Source organism: Ovis aries, chromosome 2 (genome assembly GCF_016772045.2).
Source record: "Ovis aries strain OAR_USU_Benz2616 breed Rambouillet chromosome 2, ARS-UI_Ramb_v3.0, whole genome shotgun sequence".
Taxonomy (NCBI): Eukaryota; Metazoa; Chordata; class Mammalia; order Artiodactyla; family Bovidae; genus Ovis; species Ovis aries.
Genome location: NC_056055.1, coordinates 68,629,667 through 68,654,618, shown reverse-complemented (window position 1 = coordinate 68,654,618; position 24,952 = coordinate 68,629,667). Strand labels below are relative to the sequence as shown.

At 41.2% G+C, this 24,952-nt stretch overlaps 1 protein-coding gene across 10 annotated transcripts in view; it reads right to left on the bottom strand.

Annotated features, from left to right (window-relative positions):
• Positions 1–24,952, bottom strand: part of DOCK8 (dedicator of cytokinesis 8) — a 266,032-nt gene that overhangs the window by 154,364 nt on the left and 86,716 nt on the right. For 6 of the 10 annotated variants that reach the window (XM_060410909.1, XM_060410910.1, XM_042243384.2 and 3 more), the window contains 3 exons: positions 22,120–22,222; positions 6,628–6,803; positions 3,845–3,916 (listed from right to left, as the gene is read on the bottom strand). In XM_060410909.1, the coding sequence (XP_060266892.1) occupies positions 3,845–3,916; positions 6,628–6,803; positions 22,120–22,222 (351 nt within the window). Of the gene's footprint in view, positions 1–3,844; positions 3,917–6,627; positions 6,804–20,820; positions 20,876–22,119; positions 22,223–22,968; positions 23,094–24,952 lie in introns of those variants that run through there. The other 4 variants (XM_027964520.3, XM_060410913.1, XM_060410911.1 and 1 more) reach the window with 3 other exon arrangements.

Here is a 24,952-nt window from a genome sequence, read left to right as displayed (position 1 = left end):
ATCTCTAAAATTTTTACAATGAGTATTCTAAGAAGAGTCTTTTAAGTTTGTTCAAGATAGAGAAAAAAAATTCCAATGGGAATTGCCATGAAGAATGAAAAAGTGCACTGTCCCAAACAGAAAATAAAAACCAAATGTAGCAAAATGGACCTATTTATTGGCCTTCTCAGATTTTTTTAGAACCTTCATATCCAGAAAGTATCTCTAATTATAACATTTGAAAGCATGAGAACAACTTGTTCTGAAATCTTTTATTTATTATCAGCAAAGTATAATCTTATCTGACTGCCCAGCAAGCTTGGTTTTCCATTCACTTCAGAATAGACAATAGATTAACATCTTTCTCTTAATTACTTCATACAAGCAAAGCTTTCTATTTGTCAGCTACTGAAAATAGTATGCATTACTGACATTACTCCAAAACACATCAGCACAAATTCAATGGCATTTCCAGGCGCTGGATAAAACCCAGTCTCCAAAGTCTTTCATCATTTATTCCACAGAAAAAAATTCTTACTGGAGTATAAGAGAGGTGAGGAAATAAGAATTCCAAATTTTTATGTGTTGTCACACATCAGGCTCTCTGATGTTTCTCTAGCCGGGTGAGTGGAGTGTGCCCCCTATTGCTGACTCTACCCAGCCAGCTCCCTAACATGTATACACAAACACATTGAGAATTCTAGCGTGGGTAGATGTTTCTCATTAGAGGCAACTGTCAAGGTCACTGGCATGGAGACATAAAGCTCAGGACAATATCAAAGAACATCTGATGAACCCAAGAGAGAAGGACGTTTTTTACTAGAAAGTGAAAGTATTAGTCACTCAGTCATGTCTGACTCTCTGCAACCCCATAGACTATATAGCTCACCAGGCTCCTCTGTCCATCAGACTTTCTAGGCAAGACTACTGGAGAGGGTTGTCATTCCCTTCTCCAGGGGATCTTCTCAACCCAGGGATCAAACCCAGGTCTCCTGCATTGCAGGCAGCTTCTTTATCGACTGAGCCAACAGTGACTAGAAGGCAAGTAATTTATTTCTTGGTCACAAATTTAAATGTTACCTTTAAATTTGAGGTCAAATTTTGATTCATTAACCCCTACACCCCCCCCACCAGAAATTCATCAGAATAGAAACAAAAGATCTCTATTCTTTGTGTTTAAAATGTAACTTTCTCCTTCAATTCAGTTCAGTTCAGTTGCTCAGTAGTGTCCAACTCTGCAACCCCACGAACTCCAGCACGCCAGGCCTCCCTGTCCATCACCAACTCCCAGAGTCCACCCAAACCCATGTCCATCAAGTCGATGATGCCATCCAACCATCTCATCCTCTGTCATCCCCTTCTCCTCCTGCCCTCAATCTTTCCCAGCATCAGGGTTTTTTCCAATGGGTCAGCTCTTACTTAGCATCAGGTGGCCAAAGTACTGGAGTTTCAACCTCAACATCAATCCTTCCAATGAACACCCAGGACTGATCTCCTTTAGGATGGACTGGTTGGATTTTCTTGCAGTCCAAGGGACTCTCAAGAGTCTTCTCCAACATCACAGTTCAAAAGCACCAATTCTTCGGTGCTCAGCTTTCTTTATAGTCCAACTCTCACATCCATACATGACTACTGGAAAAACCATAGCTTTGACTAGACGGATCTTTGCTGGCAAAGTAATGTCTCTGCTTTTGAATATGCTGTCTAAGTTGGTCATAACTTTCCTTCCAAGAAGTAAGCGTCTTTTAATTTCATTGCTGCAATCACCATCTGCAGTGATTTTGGAGCCCAGAAAAATAGTCAGCCACTGTTTCCACTGTTTCCCCATCTATCTGCCATGAAGTGATGGGACCAGATGCCATGATCTTCATTTTCTGAATGTTGAGCTTTAAGCCAACTTTTTCGCTCTCCTCTTTCACTTTCATCCAGAGGCTTTTTAGTTCCTCTTCACTTTCTGCCATAAAGGTGGTGTCATCTGCATATCTGAGGTTATTGATATTTCTTCCGGCAGTCTTGATTCCAGCTTGTGTTTCTTCCAGCCCAGCGTTTCTCATGATGTACTCTGCATAGAAGTTAAATAAGCAGGTGACAATATACAGCCTTGACGTACTCCTTTTCCTATTAGGAACCAGTCTGTTGTTCCATGTCCAGTTCTAATTGTTGCTTCCTGACCTGCATACAGGTTTCTCAAGAGGCAGGTCAGGTGGTCTGGTATTCCCATCTCTTTCAGAATTTTCCACAGTTTATTGTGATCCACACAGTCAAAGGCTTTGGCTTAGTCAATAAAGCAGAAATAGATGTTTTTCTGGAGCTCTCTTGCTTTTTCCATGATCCAGCGGATGTTGGCCATTTGATCTCTGGTTCCTCTGCCTTTTCTAAAACCAGCTTGAACATCAGGAAGTTCACGGTTCACGTATTGCTGAAGCCTGGCTTGGAGAATTTTGAGCATTACTTTACTAGCGTGTGAGATGAGTGCAACTGTGCAGTAGTTTGAGCATTCTTTGGCATCGCCTTTCTTTGGGATTGGAATGAAAATGGACCTTTTCCAGTCCTGTGGCCACTGCTAAGTTTTCCAAATTCGCTGGCATATTGAGTGCAACACTTTCACAGCGTCATCTTTCAGGATTTGAAATAACTCAACTGGAATTCCATCACCTCCACTAGCTTTGTTTGTAGTTATGCTTCCTAAGGCCCACTTGACTTCACATTCCAGGATGTCTGCCTCTAGGTGACTGATCACACCATCGTGATTATCTGGATCGTGAAGATCTTTTTTATACAGTTCTTCTGTGTATACCTGCCACCTCTTCTGAGTGTCTTTTGCTTCTGTTAGGTCCCTACCGTTTCTGTCCTTTATCAATAGGTGAGTGGATAAATAAAACTATGAGTAAATCCATGCAGTGGAATATTATCCAGCAAAAAACAAAATGAGATATCAAGTCACAAAAAGACATAGAGGGACACGGAAGAAACATAAGTGGTTGCCAGGAAGGGATGACCAGACGGCACACAGGGAATTTTTACGACAGTGAAACAATTCAGGATGATACTCCAGTGGCAGATAAATGTCATTATACATTTGTCAAACCACAGAACATACAACATAAAAAAGAAGCCTTATAGTAGACTATGGAATTTAGTTAATAATAATGTACCAACACTGGCTCATCAATTGTATCAAATGTTCCATACTTAGGTAAAATTCTATCAAGGAAGAATAAATTAATCAGAGAAAGTTGCACAAGAAAAATTTGACTTGACCTTTTATCCACAGGTAGGATTTGGAAGATAGATGAAAGAAGAGACGGCATGCTCAGAGGGTAGACAGCAAGAGCAAAGGTGTGGGGGAAGGACTGAGTTGGTCACATGGGGCAACAGTGAGAAAGAGGCCAGCCCAGAGAAAGGATGGGGCTCCAGGAGTTAAGCGATACAGTTTCAGTAGATAGAGTAGAGCCAGATTGTTAAAATCCTTGAAAGGCAAGCAGGTGGTGTTTATATTTGATACAGCAGAAAATAGGACACTTTAGAAGGTGTTTGAGCAGAAAAGTGATACAAAATATAGTCAAACCCTCACTATTAATGGATTTTGTATTTACAAATTTACCTTTATGGTAAAATTTATTTATAATCTTCAAAATCAATAGTCATGGCCATTTAAGGACAAAAAAATATATATCCCAATATGTTAAAAATAGAGGGAAATGTGTAAGACATAGTATTTGAGAATTATCAGTATTTCTTTCTAATCAATTTTCTTATGAGCCTCAACTTTTTTTTAAAAGTTTATTAATTTTTTTAAAGTTATCAAAAAAAGCTAACAATATAAAGTAAATATACAAGTGAAGAGGGAAAAAAATGAACTTACTTCCGATTCACAATTAGCCACTCCCGAATATAGGTCTGAACACAGTCCCTGACGTGTGGGTCAAGTTCAACCCTAGTGAGACAGAAAAAAACATAAAACAAGTTATCACCAGGTAAAAACAATGAAGCAATCCTTTATCATAACCAAGGAGAGCAGCATGATTTCAAAGCCGTATCAACTGAGAATGGGAAGGGTGTTGTTTTCCAATTGTTTCAAGTATCTGAAATATTCCTAAGGCAGTAACATTTTTACTTTGATGAGACAAACATGTTGGCATTTTATGCTTTATGCATTTTCTTTATTACAGAGAACCGTGTTAGACTATACCTATCCCTGAAGGCATTCTGACACAAGACAGGTAGAGCCAGCTGTAATCACACAGAAAGCAGAAGAATAAGTACAGACAGACACCAACCTGTCCCAAGGGTGATCTGCGCATATTTTTGCTCATGTGTAACCGTTAGGACTTGCATGTTTTCTTTTTGGAAGTCCATGAGAGAGGAGTTGTCTTGTGCTTTCGGGAGCTGACAGGCCCTGGCTTTGGTTGGTGATTACTAAGTCGGGTGGCTTTTGTCTACTGGTATAGAGTGAGTCGTGAGAGAGACTCTTGGAATACTTCAGAGTCTGGAAATTAGAAATCATTAATTCCCCACAATAGCAAAGGTGGGTTTTTTTTTTTTGTTTTTTGTTTTGTGTCGTTTTGCTGTTCTTCCAAATGTGTTGGTATTATAGATAAACAGGTCTAAATGCTCTAAGTTATCATTTTCTGGTTTGTAAAAAGATGGACAGTACCTGCCTTGTGGACTGCCTGCTAGTTTTAGACGGAATATTGTAAACGTCAGATGTGTGGTCTCTGGGCCCTAACCACCCAAACCCCAGCCCCATTCCTTATTCCTTATGTGACCTTGGGCCAATCACTGAACCCTTCTCAGTTTCCTCATCGTACGTGGTGACGGTAGTCAGGCAGTGCTCCTTGGGAGAGCTGTGACAAAGATGAAGTCAGTCTGTGAGGTTCTGGCACAGAACCAGACGAGTGTGCCAGATGAGTGTCTGGCACATAGTGAGACCTCCTGTGACAGGTCACATTCGTGTGCCACTCCTGCACTAGACTCTAGGGCCATCCCTCTATGTGTATTGATTCAGTCAATGTCAGTCAGCTCTAGAACAGGCACTAATATTATTCTCATTTTGCAGAGGCAGGAGATGAAAACGTCTTGCTCAAAGTCACTCAGCAAGTGGAAGAGCAGGGACTTGACCCAGGATGTTCACTTGGGAGTGTAGGCTTACACCCACTACACTATCACACCTCAACACCGAGTTCCTACATAGGCAAGTGGGTTCAACAGGAGTCAGCTGCTGTTTGCTCTGATGATGATGACACTTTCCCGGGCTTTAATTATACACCAGACTTTTGGGCAACAATTGAAACAGCAGAGATTTTGAAAGCCATCAGACAGATAATGTGTTAGTTATCAGTTCTGGTGACAGGGCAATATTATGCTCAAAAACTGGTAGGAAAAAGTTCTCTCTTCTATCAAATTCCAAAAAAAGAATCCTCCTACATGTAAACTGACTGTATTTTAAACAGGCTTTCCCAAGATTCTGATCTCATTTGAAGACAGCCATATATTTTACACAAAGAAATAAAACTAAATGACTCTCTACCAAAGGTAACAATAATAGATGTTACCAATGTGAGAGTCACATCTGAACAAATGGACTGACAACAGGGAAGAACGTTTCCCAAGATCACCATGATTTTGTTTTCTGGGAAGTGAGTGTCTTCAAAATGTTAAGAGCTGAGAATGTGGTCAGCTCTTCTATGTGAATAAGAACTATCTAAGCAAAGAACAAAGGGTCAAAATAATACCATGCCATTGTCATCCAACTTCCTAAATGGTGATGAAATAAAATCCAAACTAAAACTGAAATATCCCCGGGTAATGAGGGCAGCGGCTTGTTTCACGATACCTTTTCCAGGACTTTTTGGGAAAGAAGAGAAGGTTGAAAATGTCCAGAAGGATGTGAATCTTAATCTGCTTTAGAAAATGAATGCAAATAAAAGCTCACCTTAAACCTCCAAAGAGACACTGCTTTCTACACTATGGAAATAAAGATGTTACATCTAAAAATAACTCCATCATTTGATACCAATGCCCACACCTATAACTACATGGATTAACCCACTGAAGAAACTCAACCTTAAGTAGCTATTCACATATTCACACTACAGAGCTTTCCCCATTGTTTTTCCACTTGACAAAACTTGCTTCAAAAGCAGAGACTTGGCCTTATTCATCTTTCTATCCCTGTTCTCAGTACATAGGAGATGCTCAAGAAAAGTGGATTGAACTTACTTTTGTGACTTGATCCAGTCTCATATATGGGAAACAATTAAAATGCTTCTGAATGGAAGCAGTTCAATGATTATTATTTTCAGAAACTGAGATTTCCTGAGGTCTCATGACATCCATGGTCACTGAGCTGACACCTGGGCAGTCTGGGTCTAGAGCCTGCGCTCTTCACTTCTTCTTAAGCAGTCCATTTTCTACCACTGTAGTCCTTTAACTATCTTAAACCCCAAGTGGCTTTTCAAAGCCTTTGGTCAAACCAATTCAAAAACTATCTACCTAGAAGTGATAGTACCATAGAAGTTATCCTGCACATCTTGATAGATTTGAGTAGTGTCACTTGTAAGAAAGTCCAGAATTAGGGTATCTCCCCCTTACCACGAACAGTCACGACAGTCATAATCCCATCCACATTTTCAAAAAACAATTTACCCTTCCTCCGGCAAAGAGGGCTGCAAAGTTCGACATTCCTTCGGTGTGAACACCACATCCAAGTCGTCCTCGGAGAAGTCTCCCAGCTCCTGGGCAAGCTCCACATCCAGGCTGTTCAGGTGTGTCATCAGAAGTCCTTCAAAGTCCACTGGCTCCACTGGGTCATAGAACTGAGGCTAGGGGCAAGGAAAGGACAAGGACGTTCCCACACGGTCTGGGATAAAAGCACTAAGGTGACAGTAGATGCATGCCTTGCCCTCCCTCTCCTCCCAGCTAAGTGGGGCTGTGTTTAGAGAAGATGTCAAACATAGAAGCGGTGATACGGAAAGGAAAAGAAACGCAGCGTGGAGAGTCAAGTCAGAACACGGTGAGTAATTAAAATCACACCCCAAGGCAGAATTTTTCTCTGTTTAATTGCATCTTGATGAGGATTCCTAAGGAGATCCAAAATGAAATCACAAGGTTTTGCTGCATTTTTATAATTTCTCTTGCCAAAGCTCTCTGAGGCCATGTTTACCCAAATATAGTGAAGCAGCAAACTGCAGGCAATTTTCTAGAAATTCAGGTAAAGTCAACTCAGAGTATTCAGGTACAGTGTTTTATTTGGCCTGAGTCATCCTCTACACTGATTCTTGAAAGCACTTCATTCGTAATCACAGCCCACAGTGAACCAGCCTGGGTAGCTGGGACACTCCAAGGCAGTGATTTCCAAATACTGCTGGGCCGCCTGGTGCTGGCAGGGAAGGAACTGTCACTGACTGCACTTAAATGAGCAAACTAAGGACAATGGGCTAAGTACTCGTAAGGCTAAATGTACTTGCTTTAAAAGGATTGTTTTGGAGGGACTTTTTGGTGTTGATTTTTGTTTTGGTGTTTGTCTTTTTTTTTTTTCTCTCTTCAATTATATCCTTCCACAGTGGGGTGGGGGGAAAAATGTTAAAAATAGATGGCAATTTAAAAATTAATTTTCCTCAGGTGATAAAAGAAAATGTATGAAAGTGTTAGTCTCTCAGTCACATCCAACATTTTTCAACCCCCTGGACTGTAACCCACCAGGCTCCTCTGCCCACAGGATTCTCCAGGCAGGAATACTGGAATACTCCAGACGTTCCCTTTTGCAAGGGATCTTCCCAACCCAGGGACTGAACCCGGGTCTCCCACACTGCAGGCTGATTCTTTACCCTCTGAGCCACCAGGTGGTAAAAGAAACAGTTGGCAATTCAACAAATATTTTTTCTACCTTGTGAAACTCACTTAGACTTAGGAAACCACTGCCTTAATGGAATAAAGATAATTTAGATCAAATTGACGTGTGTAGTAGTGGTAGAAGTAGTGGTAATAACAACAGCAGCAGCAGCAGCTCCATGCGTTCATTTATGGCAGACTATTTGGAGTCATCAGTCCAGCAAACACCCCAGATTCTTTTTTTTTTTTCCCCCAGATTCTTGACTTGTACTGTCTCGCTCTGAAACAAGGACAGATCCAAAGAAAGTGCTGACAAAACCGGTTTTTCATCATCCTGAAACCGTACACCAGACGAGATGTAAGGCTCCAGGTTGGAGAAGGGGAAGAAAGTGTCATGGAAGAGGCAAGAAGATTAGAGAATGTATGTGTGGCTTGCCCTGTCTCCTCTCACCTCTGTGTCCCTGGTAGTGGTGGAGACGCAAGTGACATAGGGCAGGGTGAGGACAAAGCTGACAAGGGAGCAAACACAGGCCTCCCTTGTCTGAGATTCTCGAAGGGCTGGCTCACATAATGCCCTATGGCAGCTGGATCAAAGAGGGCAGAAGGGAAGGGAACAGGAAATCCTCCACTAGGAGAGTGCAAAGACACTCCCCTGGTAGCCCAAGGCTCTATGAGGCATGACTGAGGACACAGAAGTCTCCCTGGGCTCTGACTGGGGACCTGGAGGTCACTAAGAAGAGGAGCACAGTTCTTAGAGTGGGTCTTTCCAAATGAAGCAGCTGGGGCCAGCAGCAGGCTCAGAGAGCCTGGGGTCAGCCTATGCAGAAGCAGGTGGGGACAGAGTTTGCAAAAAGACACTGTTGACATCTGCCAAGGGGAACAACAGGCATTATACATGCACAGAATCACAAAAAAAATCTACTGTAGACTGTCATGAGACCAACTCCCCAAAAGAAAGCAGACTTTCCCACTCCCTACTACAACATGGCACAGAATTCAGGGAAAGGGACTGAAATGACTTCACCTTGAAATGAACAGGCTGCGCTATTTGCATATTTCACCTTATTACTGTTAACTTTATACCCTTGAACTAGAAGTTGTTGAGCACTACATGCCAAGAAGTTGTCATTCTAGACATTATCTTATTTAATCCTCACCAGAACTCTGTAAGGTTTTATTTTACAGATGAAGACACTGAGGCTAGAAATTTAATAATTCACCCAGGTATGACTACATAGCTGGGAAGTAGTCCATGCAGCATTCAAATCTAGGGAGACTCCTAATTTTGCTTTATCTTGCAGGTTCTCCATGCAATCTAAATTTCCAGAAATAATTAAAACATGAGACAGCAGTAAGTGTGTTTAGAAGACAGTTAAAAATCCATTTACTACCACGCACAAGCTCTACTCTGAACTTCCCATGAGAATGGCTCCTCAAATTAATAATTGTGAATTCATTCATTAAAATAATATTAAATATAAATTTATCATAAGGAATATCAATTATTTAAGCAGAGGCATTGAAAAGATACACTGGAAAATTACACTGAAGCAAAATTGGCAGCAATGTGGATACTAGCGCTAATAACTAGTAAGTAGAAGCTTCCATTCCTGCTTCCAGAATGAAGCAGGGCAAAGAATAATAGAGTTTTGACAAGAAAATGCACTGGTCATAGCAAACACCCTCTTCCAACGACACAAAAGAAGACCCTACACATGGACATCACCAGACGGTCAACACTGAAATCAGATTGATTATATTCTTTGAGCCAAAGATGGAGACGCTCTATACAGTCAGCAAAAACAAGACCAGGAGCTGACTGTGGCTCAGATCATGAAATCCTTATTGCCAAATTCAGACTTAAATTGAAGAAAGTAGGGAAAATCACTAGACCATTCAGGTATGACCTAAATAAAATCCCTTATGATTATACAGTGGAAGTGAGAAATAGATTCAAGGGACTAGATCTGATAGATAGAGTTGCCTGATGAACTATGGACGGAGGTTTCTGACACTGTACAGGAGATAGGGATCAAGACCATCCCCATGGAAAAGGAATGCAAAAAAGCAAAATGGCTGTCTGGGGAGGCCTTACAAATAGCTGTGAAAAGAAGAGAAGCAAAAAGCAAAGGAGAAAAAGGAAGATATAAGCATCTGAATGCAGAGTTCCAAAGAATAGCAAGAAGAGATGAGAAAGCCTTTTTCAGTGATGAATGCAAAGAAATAGAGGAAAACAACAGAATGGGAAAGACTAGAGATCTCTTCAAGAAAATTAGAGATACCAAGGGAACATTTCATGCAAAGACGGGCTCGATAAAGGACAGAAATGGTAGGGACCTAAGAGAAGCAGAAGATATTAAGAAAAGGTGGCAAGAATACACGGAAGAACTGTACAAAAAATATCTTCACGACCCACATAATTACAATGGTGTGATCACTCACCTAGAGGCAGACATCCTGGAATGTGAAGTCAAGTGGGCCTTAGGAAGCTAACTATGAACAAAGCTAGTGGAGGTGATGGAATTCCAGTTAAGCTATTTCAAATCCTGAAAGATGACGCTGTGAGAGTGCTGCACTCAATATGCCAGCGAATTTGGAAAACTCAGCAGTGGCCACAGGACTGGAAAAGGTCCATTTTCATTCCAATCCCAAGGAAAGACAATGCCAAAGAATGCTCAAACTACTGCACAATTGCACTCATCTCACACGCTAGTAAAGTAATGCTCAAAATTCTCCAAGCCAGGCTTCAACAATACGTGAACCGTGAACTTCCTGATGTTCAAGCTGGTTTTAGAAAAGGCAGAGGAACCAGGGATCAAATGGCCAACATCCGCTGGATCATGGAAAAGCAAGAGAGTTCCAGAAAAACATCTATTTCTGCTTTATTGACTAAGTCAAAGCCTTTGACTGTGTGGATCACAATAAACTGTGGAAAATTCTGAAAGAGATGGGAATACCAGACCACCTGACCTGCCTCTTGAGAAATCTGTATGCAGGCCAGGAAGCAACAATTAGAACTGGACATGGAACAACAGACTGGTTCCTAATAGGAAAAGGAGTACGTCAAGGCTGTATATTGTCCCTCTGCTTATTTAACTTCTATGCAGAGTACATCATGAGAAACACTGGGCTGGAAGAAACACAAGCTGGAATCAAGACTGCCGGGAGAAATATCAATAACCTCAGATATGCAGATGACACCACCCTTATGGCAGAAAGTGAAGAGGAACTAAAAAGCCTCTGGATTAAAGTGAAAGAAGAGAGTGAAAAAGTTGGCTTAAAGCTCAACATTCTGAAAACAAAAATCATGGCATCCGGTCCCATCACTTCATGGGAAATAGATGGGGAAACAGTAGAAACAGTGTCAGACTTTATTTTGGGGGGCTCCAAAATCACTGCAGATGGTGATTGCAGCCATGAAATTAAAAGACACTTGCTCCTTGGAAGAAAAGCTATGACTAACCTAGATAGCATATTCAAAAGCAGCGACATTACTTTGCCAACAAAGGTCTGTCTATTCAAGGCTATGGTTTTCCCTGTGGTCATGTATGGATGTGAGAGTTGGACTGTGAAGAAGGCTGAGCACCGAAGAATTGATGCTTTTGAACTGTGGTGTTGGAGAAGACTCTTGAGAGTCCCTTGGACTGCAAGGAGATCCAACCAGTCCATTCTAAAGGAGATCAGCCCTGGGATTTCTTTGGAAGGAATGATGCTAAAGCTGAAACTCCAGTACTTTGGCCACCTCTTGCGAAGAGTTGACTCATTGGAAAAGACTCTGATGCTGGGAGGGATTGGGGGCAGGAGGAGAAGGGGACGACAGAGGATGAGATGGCTAGATGGCATCACTGACTCGATGGACATGAATCTGAGTGAACTCTGGGAGCTGGTGATGGACAGGGAGGCCTGGCATGCTGCAATTCATGGGGTTGAAAAGAGTCGGACACGACTGAGCGATTGAACTGAACTGAACTGAGAAGCTTCCATAGAGAAATGGCGTTTGTGTGAAATCATCAGAGAGAAGAAAAATTTAGGTCCAGTCTAAGTATTATAATTGTCACATCCCTAAAATTTGAAAGGGCTTCCCTGGTGACTCAGATAGTAAAGAATCTGCCTGCAATGTGAGAAACCCAGGTTTGATCCCTGGATCGGGAAGATATTCTGGAGAAGCAAATGGCAACCCACTCCAGCATTCTTGCTTAGAGAATTCCATGGACAGAGGAGCCTGGCAGGCTACAGTATATGGGATCGCAGAGTTAGACACTGAGCGATTGAGCAACTAATACTTTCACTTTTAAAAATTCAAAGTCACAAGCATTAGAAAAAATGCCTGGCTGATAATGGCACCTGTCACCTACTGGACAGGCTGCCCAAGAGCCAGGGAGAAAGGACAGCTGACTTCCTCATTCAGCAATTACTTGCTGAACATCTACTAAATGCATGTCACTGGGGGACCTGCCTGGTGGTCCAGTGGCACTCCCAATGCAAAAGACCCGGGTTTGATCCCTGGTTGGGGAACTAGGTCCTGCATGCTGCAACTAGAAAGGCCCAAGTGTCACAACTAAGACCCAGTGCAGCTGAATAAATAATCAATAGAAACAAATATTTTAAAAAAATAAATAAATACAAGTCACCGAGCTGGCCCTTATGGAGCTGCTCTTTCCACAGATCTTGAGTCGACTGTGGGACAGGGAAGTCTGACACTTTCTCACATAAAAAATAATGCTATCTTTGGAGGGGGGAGCTATGAAAAAGTATATAGCATCATCACTGAACACTGTGTGGCAATGTGCCAAATACAATATGCACAATTGATCATAAAATCATAATACTCTTAAGGGGTGAATCTACTTCAGGACTGAAGAGACTATAAAAATAAGCCATAATGATAGAATTACTGAGCATTAGTCTAACACTACACACAGCCAGCATTTAATAACTAGTCTCCCCACACTTTCTATGCTGAAACTAACAAGGGAGGAAACTGTTGTTGCAAAGATGATATAAACTAGCCCTGCTGTTGGCCAGTGAGTAGAGATGCCAGCTACTGTTAACTAGGCCTCTGAGCAAGTTGCTCCTCTTGCATGTTCAAATAATAAACAGGAACCAAAAGAGATTTCTGTTCTCCAAGTTATCTGAAGTCAATCTCAAGAGTGGGTTTTATATATTATGAAGCAATCAACACATACCCACATACACAATGCTATTTAGGTATATACAAATATTGAGATTTACAGTGGTATTGTGTTTCACTGGGCTGAAGTTTGGGAATGGAGTGGGGCGGGGTGGTGGGGGGGATGTTCTAAGATCAGTCCCTCGGCCTCTTGGGAGAATAAAAGTCAAACATGAAAATGTATTGTTTTTGTTTTCTTTGCTACTGAGTTATATGTGACCTTCTAATCAGTGGAGACTCAGACTAGTTTGAACGGTCCAAAGTAATTTCAAGTTCATCTTATCCAAGGAATTATCATTTGTTAAAATAATGTCTGAAAAAAATCTAAATAATCAAAACAAAAACCAAACAAAAAAAAACTTAAGATAGCAACTTAAGATAGCAAATTATCCTAAATCAGACTTTGACTGTAATGGCTTTGTCATGTGTCAACTTGGCTCAGCAGAACTACATTCCTCCAAATTGCCTTCCTAGTATTTTTCCAGGTGTGGTGGGCTACAGGGGTGTTCTCTTGCCAGAACTGGAGGACAGACGGGAGGCTGCAGTTATTCGGTAGCAGACACATACCTACTGATACAATCAAGACCAGTTGAACTGCTGCTGTAATGCGACATTGCAGACTTAAGGTAATCAAAAGGGAGATTAGCCTGGGTGGCCTGACTTAACCAGTTGGATGCCTTTTCAAAGAGGGTGGAGGCTCTCTGGAATTTCCAGGGCTTCAAGCTTTAGATCACACCCATGGAGTTCCAGCATGTTATGATCCTATCTTCCTGATTGCCCTGTGGACCTCAGGCTTGCTTAGCCAGCCACCACCAGTGGGAAAGCCAATGCCTTGTAATCAATTCCTTATCATACGTGAAGATACATCTCCTAGCAGCTCCACTGCTCCAGCTGAATCCAGACTAATACACCTACTTTCACTCCTTCAACATATACTCACTGGTGTCCTAAGCAGTCCAGCAGTAGGCCAAAGAGACGCAGTCAATGCCTTCAATCAATTTTCAACACTCCTCTAGTGAAGGTTTGTGCAGTCTTTCTTTCTAGCTATTTCCACCCCTCCCCCCAGAGGTCTGATCAACAGAAGACTAGAAATACACAAAAATAGTATAAATACTTTAAAGAAAAAAGTAAAGTGAAGTCGCTCAGTCGTGTCCGACTCTTTGCAACCCTGTGGACTGTAGCCCACCAGGCTCCTCTGTCCATGGGATTATCCAGGCAAGAATACTGGAGTGGGTTGCCATTTCCTTCTCCAGGGGATCTTCCCGACCCAGGGATCGAACCCAGGTCTCCGACATTGCAGGCAGACACTTTAACCTATGAGCCACCAGGGAAGCCCCTATAAATACTTTAAAGGCTTAAATTATTCACAAATATCCATTTTTTAAATGAAAAGGGTCTGAATTTTCCTTTGTCCTTTAATGTATATCAATGGCTAGTTCTCCTGACATGGTGTATGATTCAACTTGAAATTGAAAATTTCTACAGCACCAGAACCATGTCTGTTGAAAATTAATCTATGTAGCCCTAGCACAGCAGTCAACACATTGATAGAAGATTAAAATGACAAATCTGGACATTATCTCCCAAATAAGGATACTGAAAAACAGAGAGGTTAAATGACCTGGCCCAAGTCACACAGGTAATCATAAGGATGTACGTGTGTTTATTCAGCCATATCCAACTCTTTCCACCCCACAGACTGCAGCCCACCAAGCTCCTCTGTCCATGGGATTTCCCAGGCAAGAATACTGGAACTGTCTGCCACTTCCTCCTCCAAGGGATCTTCCCAACCCAGGTTTTGAACTGGTGTCTCTTGCATCTGCTGCACTGGCAGGCAGATGCTTTACCACTGTGCCAGCTAGGAAGTACCACAAGGGACCAGGTACTTTGTTACAACATGAGGGAAGCTTCATGCCCATAGGCTGGGGGTAGGGGAAGAGGCATGATGCTTATAAGTGCCTTGTCCTTGTACCACCAGGCATGTTTATCCCTATGGGGGGTGGTCCTCAAACTGACTTGGCTGTTCATGAGAGGCAAGTCTTGGTCAATGTCATCCAAGACCTTCACGTTGCCAAATTCAAGGGCTGTTGCTCACTCCTGGTTTGTCTATAGCACTAGACAGTTAATCACTCTCTCCTTCTTGAAACACTTTCTTCACCTGGAGAGGAACAAACTGTCCTAGTGTATCCCAGGTTCTGAAAGTCCATGTACCAGGAAACCCCTCAGTCCAGCAAATTGGAACAGACACGTTCTTGGTCACTCCCCCTCTGGGACACCACTTTTTCTAGGTTCTCCTTCCACTTTGCAGTGCCTTCAGGCTGCGTCCTAAAAGAGCTTCTCTCCCCAGTCTGAATTTACCCCCATATGATCTCATCTATGTCCATGACTTTAAATACCTTTTTTTGTTGTTTTTAAAATGATCTGTAGCCTCAATCTTTGTCCTGACATTCAGGTTGATTTTTCCAATTATAGTTCATCATCACTCTCTGGTGATCTAACAGGCCTCTCAAACATAACAAATTCAAAATTATTTAATTTTCCTGCTGATCTGCTCTTCTTATATCTTTCAAGTCTCTGCATCTCAGCAAGTGGCAATTCCATTCCACCAGCTGTACAGGGGAAAATCTTTTGGGTCAATGTTGATTTATCTCTCTCTCACATCGTACATATTATCTATCAGAAAATCCCATCCACTTTACTTTTGAAATCTATCTAGGATCCAACCACTTCTCACCTTTTCTACTGCCACTACCCACTTCCAAAGCACTGCCATCATTTTCCTGAGTTATTGTGTCAATTTCCTAACTGCCCTCCCCATCTATCTGGAATCTATCTCCATATAGCAGCAAGAAAGATCTTTATAAAAAAAGAACCTTATAAGCAATCTTTATAATAAAAATGCAAATTGTGCTAAGCCAGTGCTTCCAATAACTTCCCATTTCAATCCAAGTAAGGGCCAAAATTCTTCCAAGGTCTCAGAGGCCTATGACTCAGCCTTGATTCTTCTACCATCTCATCTCCTACTGCCCACTCTGCTCAGCCCACTGTCTGCATCCTTACTGTCCCTACAGCATGCCACGTGCTCTTGCTTTGGGACTTTGAATGTGCTGTTTCTTCTAAAGCAAATACTCTTCCTTCAAATACCTGTTAAGTTCATTCATAATTCTTCCCAAGTGCCTCCTTTCTAGACCTGCAGGCCTTCACAGACCACTCAATCCAAAATAGTCCCCTCTTCTGTGTCACTCCCTATTCCCTATCCATGTTTCATTCTTTAAAGCACTTACTATCCTTTGATATGGTCTACATTCACTTATTTGTCTACGTCTCTCATTCTAGAATGCAAGCTCATGAAGACAGACGCTTTGTTACATTCACTATCGTCACTCCAGCTCCTAGAGCAATTCCTGGCACAGAGTGAGGCCTAACGTATATTTCTTGAATGAATGAATACCTAAAGCAATCCTCTTGGCTCTTCTACTATCTTGAAGTAAACAGAGCATAAGGCAGTAAAGTTCTCCGGCTTCAATATCTCAAAGCCCTCCATGGCTTAGATTAAGGAATACGTCCCTGCTTCCACCAGCGGCAATCTTCCACTGATGCCACTGCACAGAAGATACTGACATGCCACAACGGACATCAATCTAATCTTACCAAGGCTGGTTTGATTCCTCTACTTTACCATGACAGTAATGAAACTCATGCTCTGCATGCAGGGTGGCACTCATCTGACCTTCAATTGTGAATGTGCATGGAAATTATAACGACATCTTCATTTTCCATCATGTCCCCTCCAGTTAAATCACTGAAACCTAAGGACAGCCTAACTTCTAGAAAGATGAAGCACAAAGGAAAAATAAAAGAAGATCACCATGTTTATCAAGTGACCCATCATTTAGATCACCCTCGGTAATGAAACAAAAAGGTTGCCTGATTACACAGAAGCTTAAACATGTACCAAAAACGAGTGCTTTGTAAGTATGAGACCTCCTTTTTTCCCTTCATAACTGTTACATATAAGCACATCGTGTAACCATGGTGTTTTCGTTTATATCCAGGATGTGGCTTTCTACACATCCTTCTCTTTAGCAAGAACTGTTCTGGCCCAGCTGATTCATTCCATTTTACTTCATAATTTTTCTTTTCTCATTTTAAAAAATAAGATTTTCCCTCTATAAAAATGTAGGTTATTAACCATGCACATAGTGTCTCAAATTCTAAGTTAGGGCAAAGATGACCTACCTTTCTACTCTTGTATATTTCACTCTCCTTTCTACTTTGAATAATCAGAAAAATTGTTTTAATAGTTTACAGATTCATCTTAATGAAGATACTAATATATAGTTTTTTGCTTTTATAGGTGATTGGCATCAAGGGGTATGCAACCTATTTACATGCCCATGACATAGGACTATTAAGAGTGTCACAAAAGACCCACGGTAAGTCTGCATCATTGCATTTTGTCTATAAAACCAAATCTAAATGGTAGATCCTTTTCATATTAAAAAATACAAAATTTTTATGTTTTATCTACTTTGAAAATGTATGTATACACAATCATCACAGCTAACATTTACAATTAGAGTTAAAAAAAATGAAAACCCAGTAACACCACACACACACACACACACACACACACACACACAAATACCCACAAATACCCACAAAATCAAACACATCCTTCCTCTCATTTGATTTATCAGATTTATGACAGAATCCACTATAGGCATATAAAAATATATCCACAGGATTAGCAAGTAGCCTTCACTTACTACACTTTCTGAAATGCAGAGCAGCCAGGACAGCAAAAGGAACTCTGCCTTTCTTATGTTCCTCCTCCTATCAATATCTGTACTACTTCTATGTATATAGGTTCTTTAACTGGTGCTCAATCTGGACCACTTGTAAAAGTCCCAGGGAATTTAAAATACTGATATTTGGGATTCTGACGTAATTCTTCTATAAGAGGACACAGGTGTGTTTCTAAAGGTCTCAGGTGATTCTAATTAGAGCCAGGGTTGAGAAGCTTCCTCTAAATCTTCTCAGCCTCCTCCTTCAAGCCTTTACTTCTTATTTTTTTTATCTTAGATCTTTCTCTCCTGAATACCTACCATACTTGAAGCCAGTTTGGATTCTCTATTTTATCTGCCCTCCCAAATATATCATAAGGCCCTTAGAAGGCAAAAGCATCTCCTATTAATCTTCTTGAAATCTCCCACAGTGTCTCCATCGTGCCAAATACATAGGACAGCAGCATTAGCCTCTATTTACACAGAATCTATTTTATCCTTCTGTATTAACCCTAATAGGGGTAGCATTACTATGCCCATAGTGCAAGTGAAGAAACTGAAGTCCTAGTCAAAGTTAAATAACTTGCCCCCTAAGTATGTAACTAAAAAGTGATACTTATACTCCACCCCAGATCCACCTGATTGCAAGTTCCTGCCTCTTGCAAAACAACAAGAAGCTTATAATCGATTGGGTTTTAGATAATGTCAATTTCTAAAAAGCACATAGAAAGCTACGCAACATCACTAATTATTAGAGAAATGCAATCAAAACCAAAATGAGCTATCACTTCACACAGGTCAGAATGGCCATTTTCAAAAAACGTACAAACAATAAATGGCTGGTGAAGGCGCAGAGAAAAGGGAACCTTCCTACACTGTTGGTAGGAATGTAAATTTGTACAACCACTATGGAGAACAGTATGGAGGTTCCTTAAAATTAAAATTAAAAAAAACTATCATATGATTCAACAAACCCATTCCTGGGCATGTATCTGGGGAAAACCATACTTCAAAAAGATACAGGCACTCCAACGTTCACTGCAGCACATTTACAATAACCAAGACATGGAAGCAACTTAAATGTCCATCAACAGAGGAAGGGATAAAAATGTGGTACATACACATGATGGAATATTGCTTAGCTATAAAGAAACGAAATAATGCCACTTGAAGCAACATGGATGGACCTAGAGATGATCATGCTAAATGAAATAAGTCAGACAAACATACGATGTCACTTATATATGGAATTTAAAACATGATAGAAATGAACTTATTTACAAAGCAGACACAGACTCACAGACTTTGAAAACAAACTTAGGGTTACTAAAGGGGCAAGGGGGCAGAGGAGAGATGAATTAGGAGTTTAGGATTAACATGTGTATATATAGTAATGCACACTACTATATATAAAACAGAAAGTCAGCAAGGACCTACTGTATACCGGGAACTCTTCTAAATATTCTACAATAACCTATATAACTGAACCACTTTGTTGTACACTTAAAACTAGCAGAGCATTGTAAATAAACTCTACTCCACTATAAAATAAGCATTACATTTTAAAACCATAATAAATAACTTGGTGCCAATTAAATACTCTTAAAAATTAAACAATTATTTATATCAGCATGTGGAGTTGTTGAAATGGTGGTTCCATAAACAAAGGTAAGGGAAATAAAAGTCAAAATGCACTTAGTCAAATTTTTCAATCATCTAAAATCTTACAATGAACAGTCTATGGCTTCTCATTTAAGAAGAGCTGCTTCAGGTTGAGAGTCTTTAGGCGATAAACTATTCATTCCTCTGCCTTTCCAGAAATAAATCTTCCTGAAATGTCTCATTATCTTTCTATGAAATGAAGTAGTTTCTTAAGGAAAAGGGAAATTATCATGTAAGTGGATGATTTTTGCTGGAGGAACCTCCATTCAGAAAGATGACTCAAGGGAAAGAACAGCCACTTCATTCTGATATTATGACAGGACCACAAGGTAAACATTAGGGTGATCGGATTTTTCTGAGTAGGCCATGCATTTAAAAAACAAAAGATTAATCCAAGGCAGATTTTGGCCCTCTCCTGCCATCTGCTCATCACGCAGTTAATCAGAAGAAACAGGGTCTGCACACTGTGCTAAAGCTGAGTAAGACCTGGGGAAAAATATTCAGAAGACTAAAATGGAATTAAGCAGGAGAAACACGTTTTAAAGGCTATTCATTTGCAAATAGAATCAGGTAGAAATTATACCTGACTCATGTATAGATAAACATTTTTGCTATTTCTCAGAGATCTTCTATTAGAAAATGAGTAGTTAAGCCACATATTAATTCTACCATCTAGCTAATGAAATAATTCATCCAAATTCACGTTTGTCAAAACCTAGTGATGAGGAGGCATAACTACCAAAAGAACGCCTGCAAATAGGAGACAATTTTTTAAGGTTTGCGGCTTAAAAAAAATTTCTCCTGAAGAAATTTCAGGCTGCAGCTGGTGTGTAGCTAAGGGGTTAACGTCTGTGAGCTAAACTTCCTTAAAGCCTCTTAATAGTGAGGGCCACACTATTTCTCAAGGCAGCTACTGCAGAAAGCTGTAATCTAAATTTACAGAGAAGCAAAGAACCAAACCGCACATCCCCCACCTTGTTTAAGATTTAAAAGTGTATCCAGTCACTTTCTAACTGCATTTTGTACATTCTATAAGACAATTTTGGTCAGAAATTTAAAAAAATTTTTTTTCAATGAAATATATATCAGCACCAATGAAACTAAAAAGCATACCAAATTTATCTTAAAGTATATCTAATACATCATGGATGTTATGCACTTGATATGCTTTTATTATAATCTGTGACTTTGAAACAGAAAAAGTACAGATAAAAAGGGCAGTTGAACATGCTACCAAAGTCATAAATAGATTTTTTTTAAAGCACTGCCATGGCAAATTATCTTTTGCAGTAAAAGGTGCTATACATTTTTTAGTACTACTGTTTCACCAGTGACATAACCCACAAATTATCCTACTGAAAGAATCACAAATCCCTCCAGCAAACATACCTTTGAAAGATACACAGTTACACGGTGTGGAAATTGCCACAGGAGACAAAATGGCGGCTACAGGAAACTGGGCGGCAGGTTACCAATTTCTAAGAGCAGAAGTGGTTTTGAAGGAACAAGTGAGAAAGAAAAAATAACCTAAGCTCCTCAAGATAACCGCTAGAACAAGCCAGAAAGTGAGGAAGTGAGTAAAGTGGAGGCTGCAGCTCTCTCACAAAGGAAGTGAATGCTCACTTCTGGTTTTACCAACCAACTCATTTAAGTTAGATTTAACCCACTGGTCACGTCTGGCATTTAGTCCTCAAATAACATAACATATATACACACACTCAACAACTGGTGTTAGTATAAAAATGTGTGCAATCTTCAACTTAAAAGGGGGGGGGTGTTCTAAAAATTAAGGTTCATACCGTCTGATTCCAATGATACGAAGTTCCAGAGAAAGCAGAATTATGACAGAGGTGGACTGGTGATCGCCTGGTGCTGCTGTCTGGGGACTGCGAGGGAAGACCCACAGAAAGGGGCACAGCGGGGCTATTTAGGATAAAACATTCTACATCGTGGCTATACAAATTAACTATAAACTGGCCAAATTCCTCAAACTGTACACCTTCGAATGAGTGAATTTATTGTAAGTAAATTACAATAAAATTATTCCAAAAAATTACTTTAAAAGCTTAAGGTTCATAACTTGACTTTTCAGATTTTGGAAAAAAAAAATTTTTTTCCCCCAAAAAAGCATGTTACAAATGGTGATTAAGTTTCCAGGCTAATCCTTCCCTTCCCCAAAATGTGAATCGTAATTTGGGTGAAAGCAAGTAGCCTGGGAAGTCCACCGAGTCCAGAAACTTCAGAATTAGGTTCACTTTGCACTTTAAGCCCTAGCTGATGGAAGGAGGGGCTTCCCTGTGGTTCAGCAGTAAAGAACCCACCTGCAATGCAGGAGCTGCAGGAGCCACAGGAGGCTCAAGTTGGATCCCTGGGTTGGGAAGATCCCTTGGCGGAGGGCATGGTGACCCACTCCTGTATGCTTGACTGGAAAATCCCATTGACAGAGGAGCCTGGCAGGTTATAGTCCATAGAGTCACAAAGACTCAGACATGACTGAAACGACTGGCATGCACACAGACCACAGGAGAGAGGGAAACTGATGTCAAAACATAGACGCAGGGCTAGGAACTGGTGGTTGGTGATGTAAGGTAGAGGTGGAAAAATCTTAGAAGACTTAGGAAGCATAAGCATAAGCGGGGCACTTCTGCCCTTGATCAGTCTCTAAGCAAACCTGTAACTCATACTTACTAGCTGAAGAGAGGGGAAGCCAGAGGTACTTATGCTTTGTCGATGGTAGTGGCCAAGGTTTGGTGGGAGGGTAAACTGTTTCCTTATTTCCGCAGAAGAATACCTTGGGTTAAAACAGAAAAATCTAAATGAAGTGGTTACTTTAAAGCATCACAGCAATTATAGATACAATCTCTGATATCAGGTTAGAAAACTGATTCCTGAGCTGGGTGACTGGCAGAACTTACTAAAATGCCCTCAGTGGGCTCTGAGTGGACACTAGGGCTTTAGGGTGATCATATACTCCCTTGAGAAGTTCACAGAAGCGAGGAGACCTGCAGACAGGGCACTTGCCCAATACTGGAAGGATGATGGCTTCTCAGGCGCGCTAGTGGTACAGAACCTGCCTGCCAGTGTGGGAGATTTAAGAGGCCCCGGTTGGATCCCTGGCTTGGGAAGATCCCCTGGAGAAGGACATGGCGACCCACTCCAGTATTCTTGCCTGGAGAATCCCATGGACAGAGGAGCCTGGCGGGCTACAGCCCAAAGAGTCGCCAAGAGTGGGACATGGCTGAGGCTACTCAGCATGCAGGCGCGCACTGGAGGATGGCAGCACGAGGGGGAAAAGTTTGGCCCAAACAAAAGACCCAGGGAGCTCGGCTCCTTCTTCCCAGCCCATTCAGAGGCACAGTTTCCGTGCGAGGACATCTGGCCTCTGACGACAGTCCTTTAAGGCCAGAGTCGCCATTTTGAACCAGTCACTCTCCTTTCAGCGGTGGAGCACGTCCGGTCGCTGCTTGCTATCATGGAAAATGCCAGAGAACTGCTTTATGGACACCTCTACCTCCCCACAGGCACCTTAGGTGCTACCTGGAATTGAAAGTGCTGTAATTGTTCCAAACCGCTCCAATGAGTGATCCTTCAAGTCAGTGGAAGTGACTCTGCTGAGCCCTCAGACAACATCCCTGCAGGCAGAAGGGGCACAGGAAGAGTCCCGCTCCACATCCACACCTGCTGGTGGGTGGCACTGACCAGCAATATCCCAGACAATGAGCAGGTTGGCTTTTATTATTATTATTATTACTATTATCAGACTAAAGAAATTATTTTCTTCTTTTTACGAATATGTACTTGTCTGTGTCAGGTCTTGGTTGCAGCATGAGCCATCTTTGTTGTATATGTGGTATTTCTCTTTGCAGCTTAGTTGACCCCTGGGCATTTTGGGATCTTAGTTCCCGGATCAGAGATCAAACCTGTGTTCGCTTCATTGCAAGGCAGATTCTTAATCACTGGGGGAGTTCTGAGCAACTTGACTTTTGTGTGGGAAAAGTCAAAGCGTTCATTCATTAGTCATTTGTAACTTGGAACTCATTTTCTCATTGTCAGTCTTTGGTGGCTGGATTCTAACGCTAGTTCACAAAAGTGTATTTAAACCACAATGAGGCCACTATAGAGAATAACTAGAAACTAACATTATTGAGGACCAAATAAAACCCTGTATTTGAAATAAAGGCGCTTACTCCTTGGAAGATAAGTTATGACCAACCTAGATAGCATATTCAAAAGCAGAGACATGACTTTGCCGACTAAGGTCCATCTAGTCAAGGCTATGGTTTTTCCAGTGGTCATGTATGGATGTGACAGTTGGATTGTGAAGAAAGCTGAGCACCGAAGAATTGATGCTTTTGAACTATGGTGTTGGAGAAGACTCTTGAAAGTCCCTTGGACTGCAAGGAGATCCAACCAGTCCATTCTAAAGGAGAGCAGCCCTGGGATTTCTTTGGAAGGAATGATGCTAAAGCTGAAACTCCAGTACTTTGGCCATCTCATGTGAAGAGTTGACTCATTGGAAAAGACTTTGATGGTGGGAGGGATTGGGGGCAGGAGGAGAAGGGGACGACAGAGGATGAGATGGCTGGATGGCATCACTGATTCGATGGACATGAATCTGAGTGAACTCCGAGAGCTGGTGATGGGCAGGGAGGCCTGGCGTGCTGCGATTCATGGGGTCGCAAAGAGTTGGACACGACTGAGTGACTGAACTGAACTGAACTGAACTGATACGTCCAACATAGAGATATATACACTTTAAAAATTATAACTTAAAATATTTAAATATTATTTAAAAAATCTTATTATATTTTCTCTATTATAAAGTATACTAGGACATAATTATTAACTTTCCTCCATGATGAGGTTTCCAACATGATCTGCTTGGGTCCTAATCTCAGCAATGTGGTGCATCTAGAGAGGCAGAAAACTTGTCTTGATCCCACCTGTGGTGTCCATTTTCCCAACCCAAGAGTGCCTCAATTTCCTTTCAGGGTTGACACCCTCATGTTGTACAGGTACAGCTACCAATCAAAGGGATGGACGTGTAACCCAATACAAGACAATTCTCTCTCCTTCCCGGAATCCTGAATAATGAATGGAGAGACAAAATGTGGTATATCATACGTGGAATATTATTCAGCAACAAAAAAAGTACCGATATATACCATGATATGGATGAACCTTGAAAACATTACATTCATTCAAAGAAGCTAAACCAAAAGACCACATACAGTATAACTTCTTATATGAAAAGTCCAGAATAAGCAAATCTATAGAGACAGAAAGCAGATGAGTGCCTAGGGCTGGGACGATTGAAGACAAATGGGGAGTGACTGCTATTGGGAATGGGGTTTCTTTTAGGGGTGATGAAAATGTTCTAAAATTAATTGTGGTGATGGATGGTCAACTCTGTGAATATACTGAAAACAAGTGACTCATACTTGTTAAATGTGTGAATTGTGTGGTATCTGAATAATTTCCAAATAAAGATGAGGGATAACAGATACAAGTGTGTGTCTGT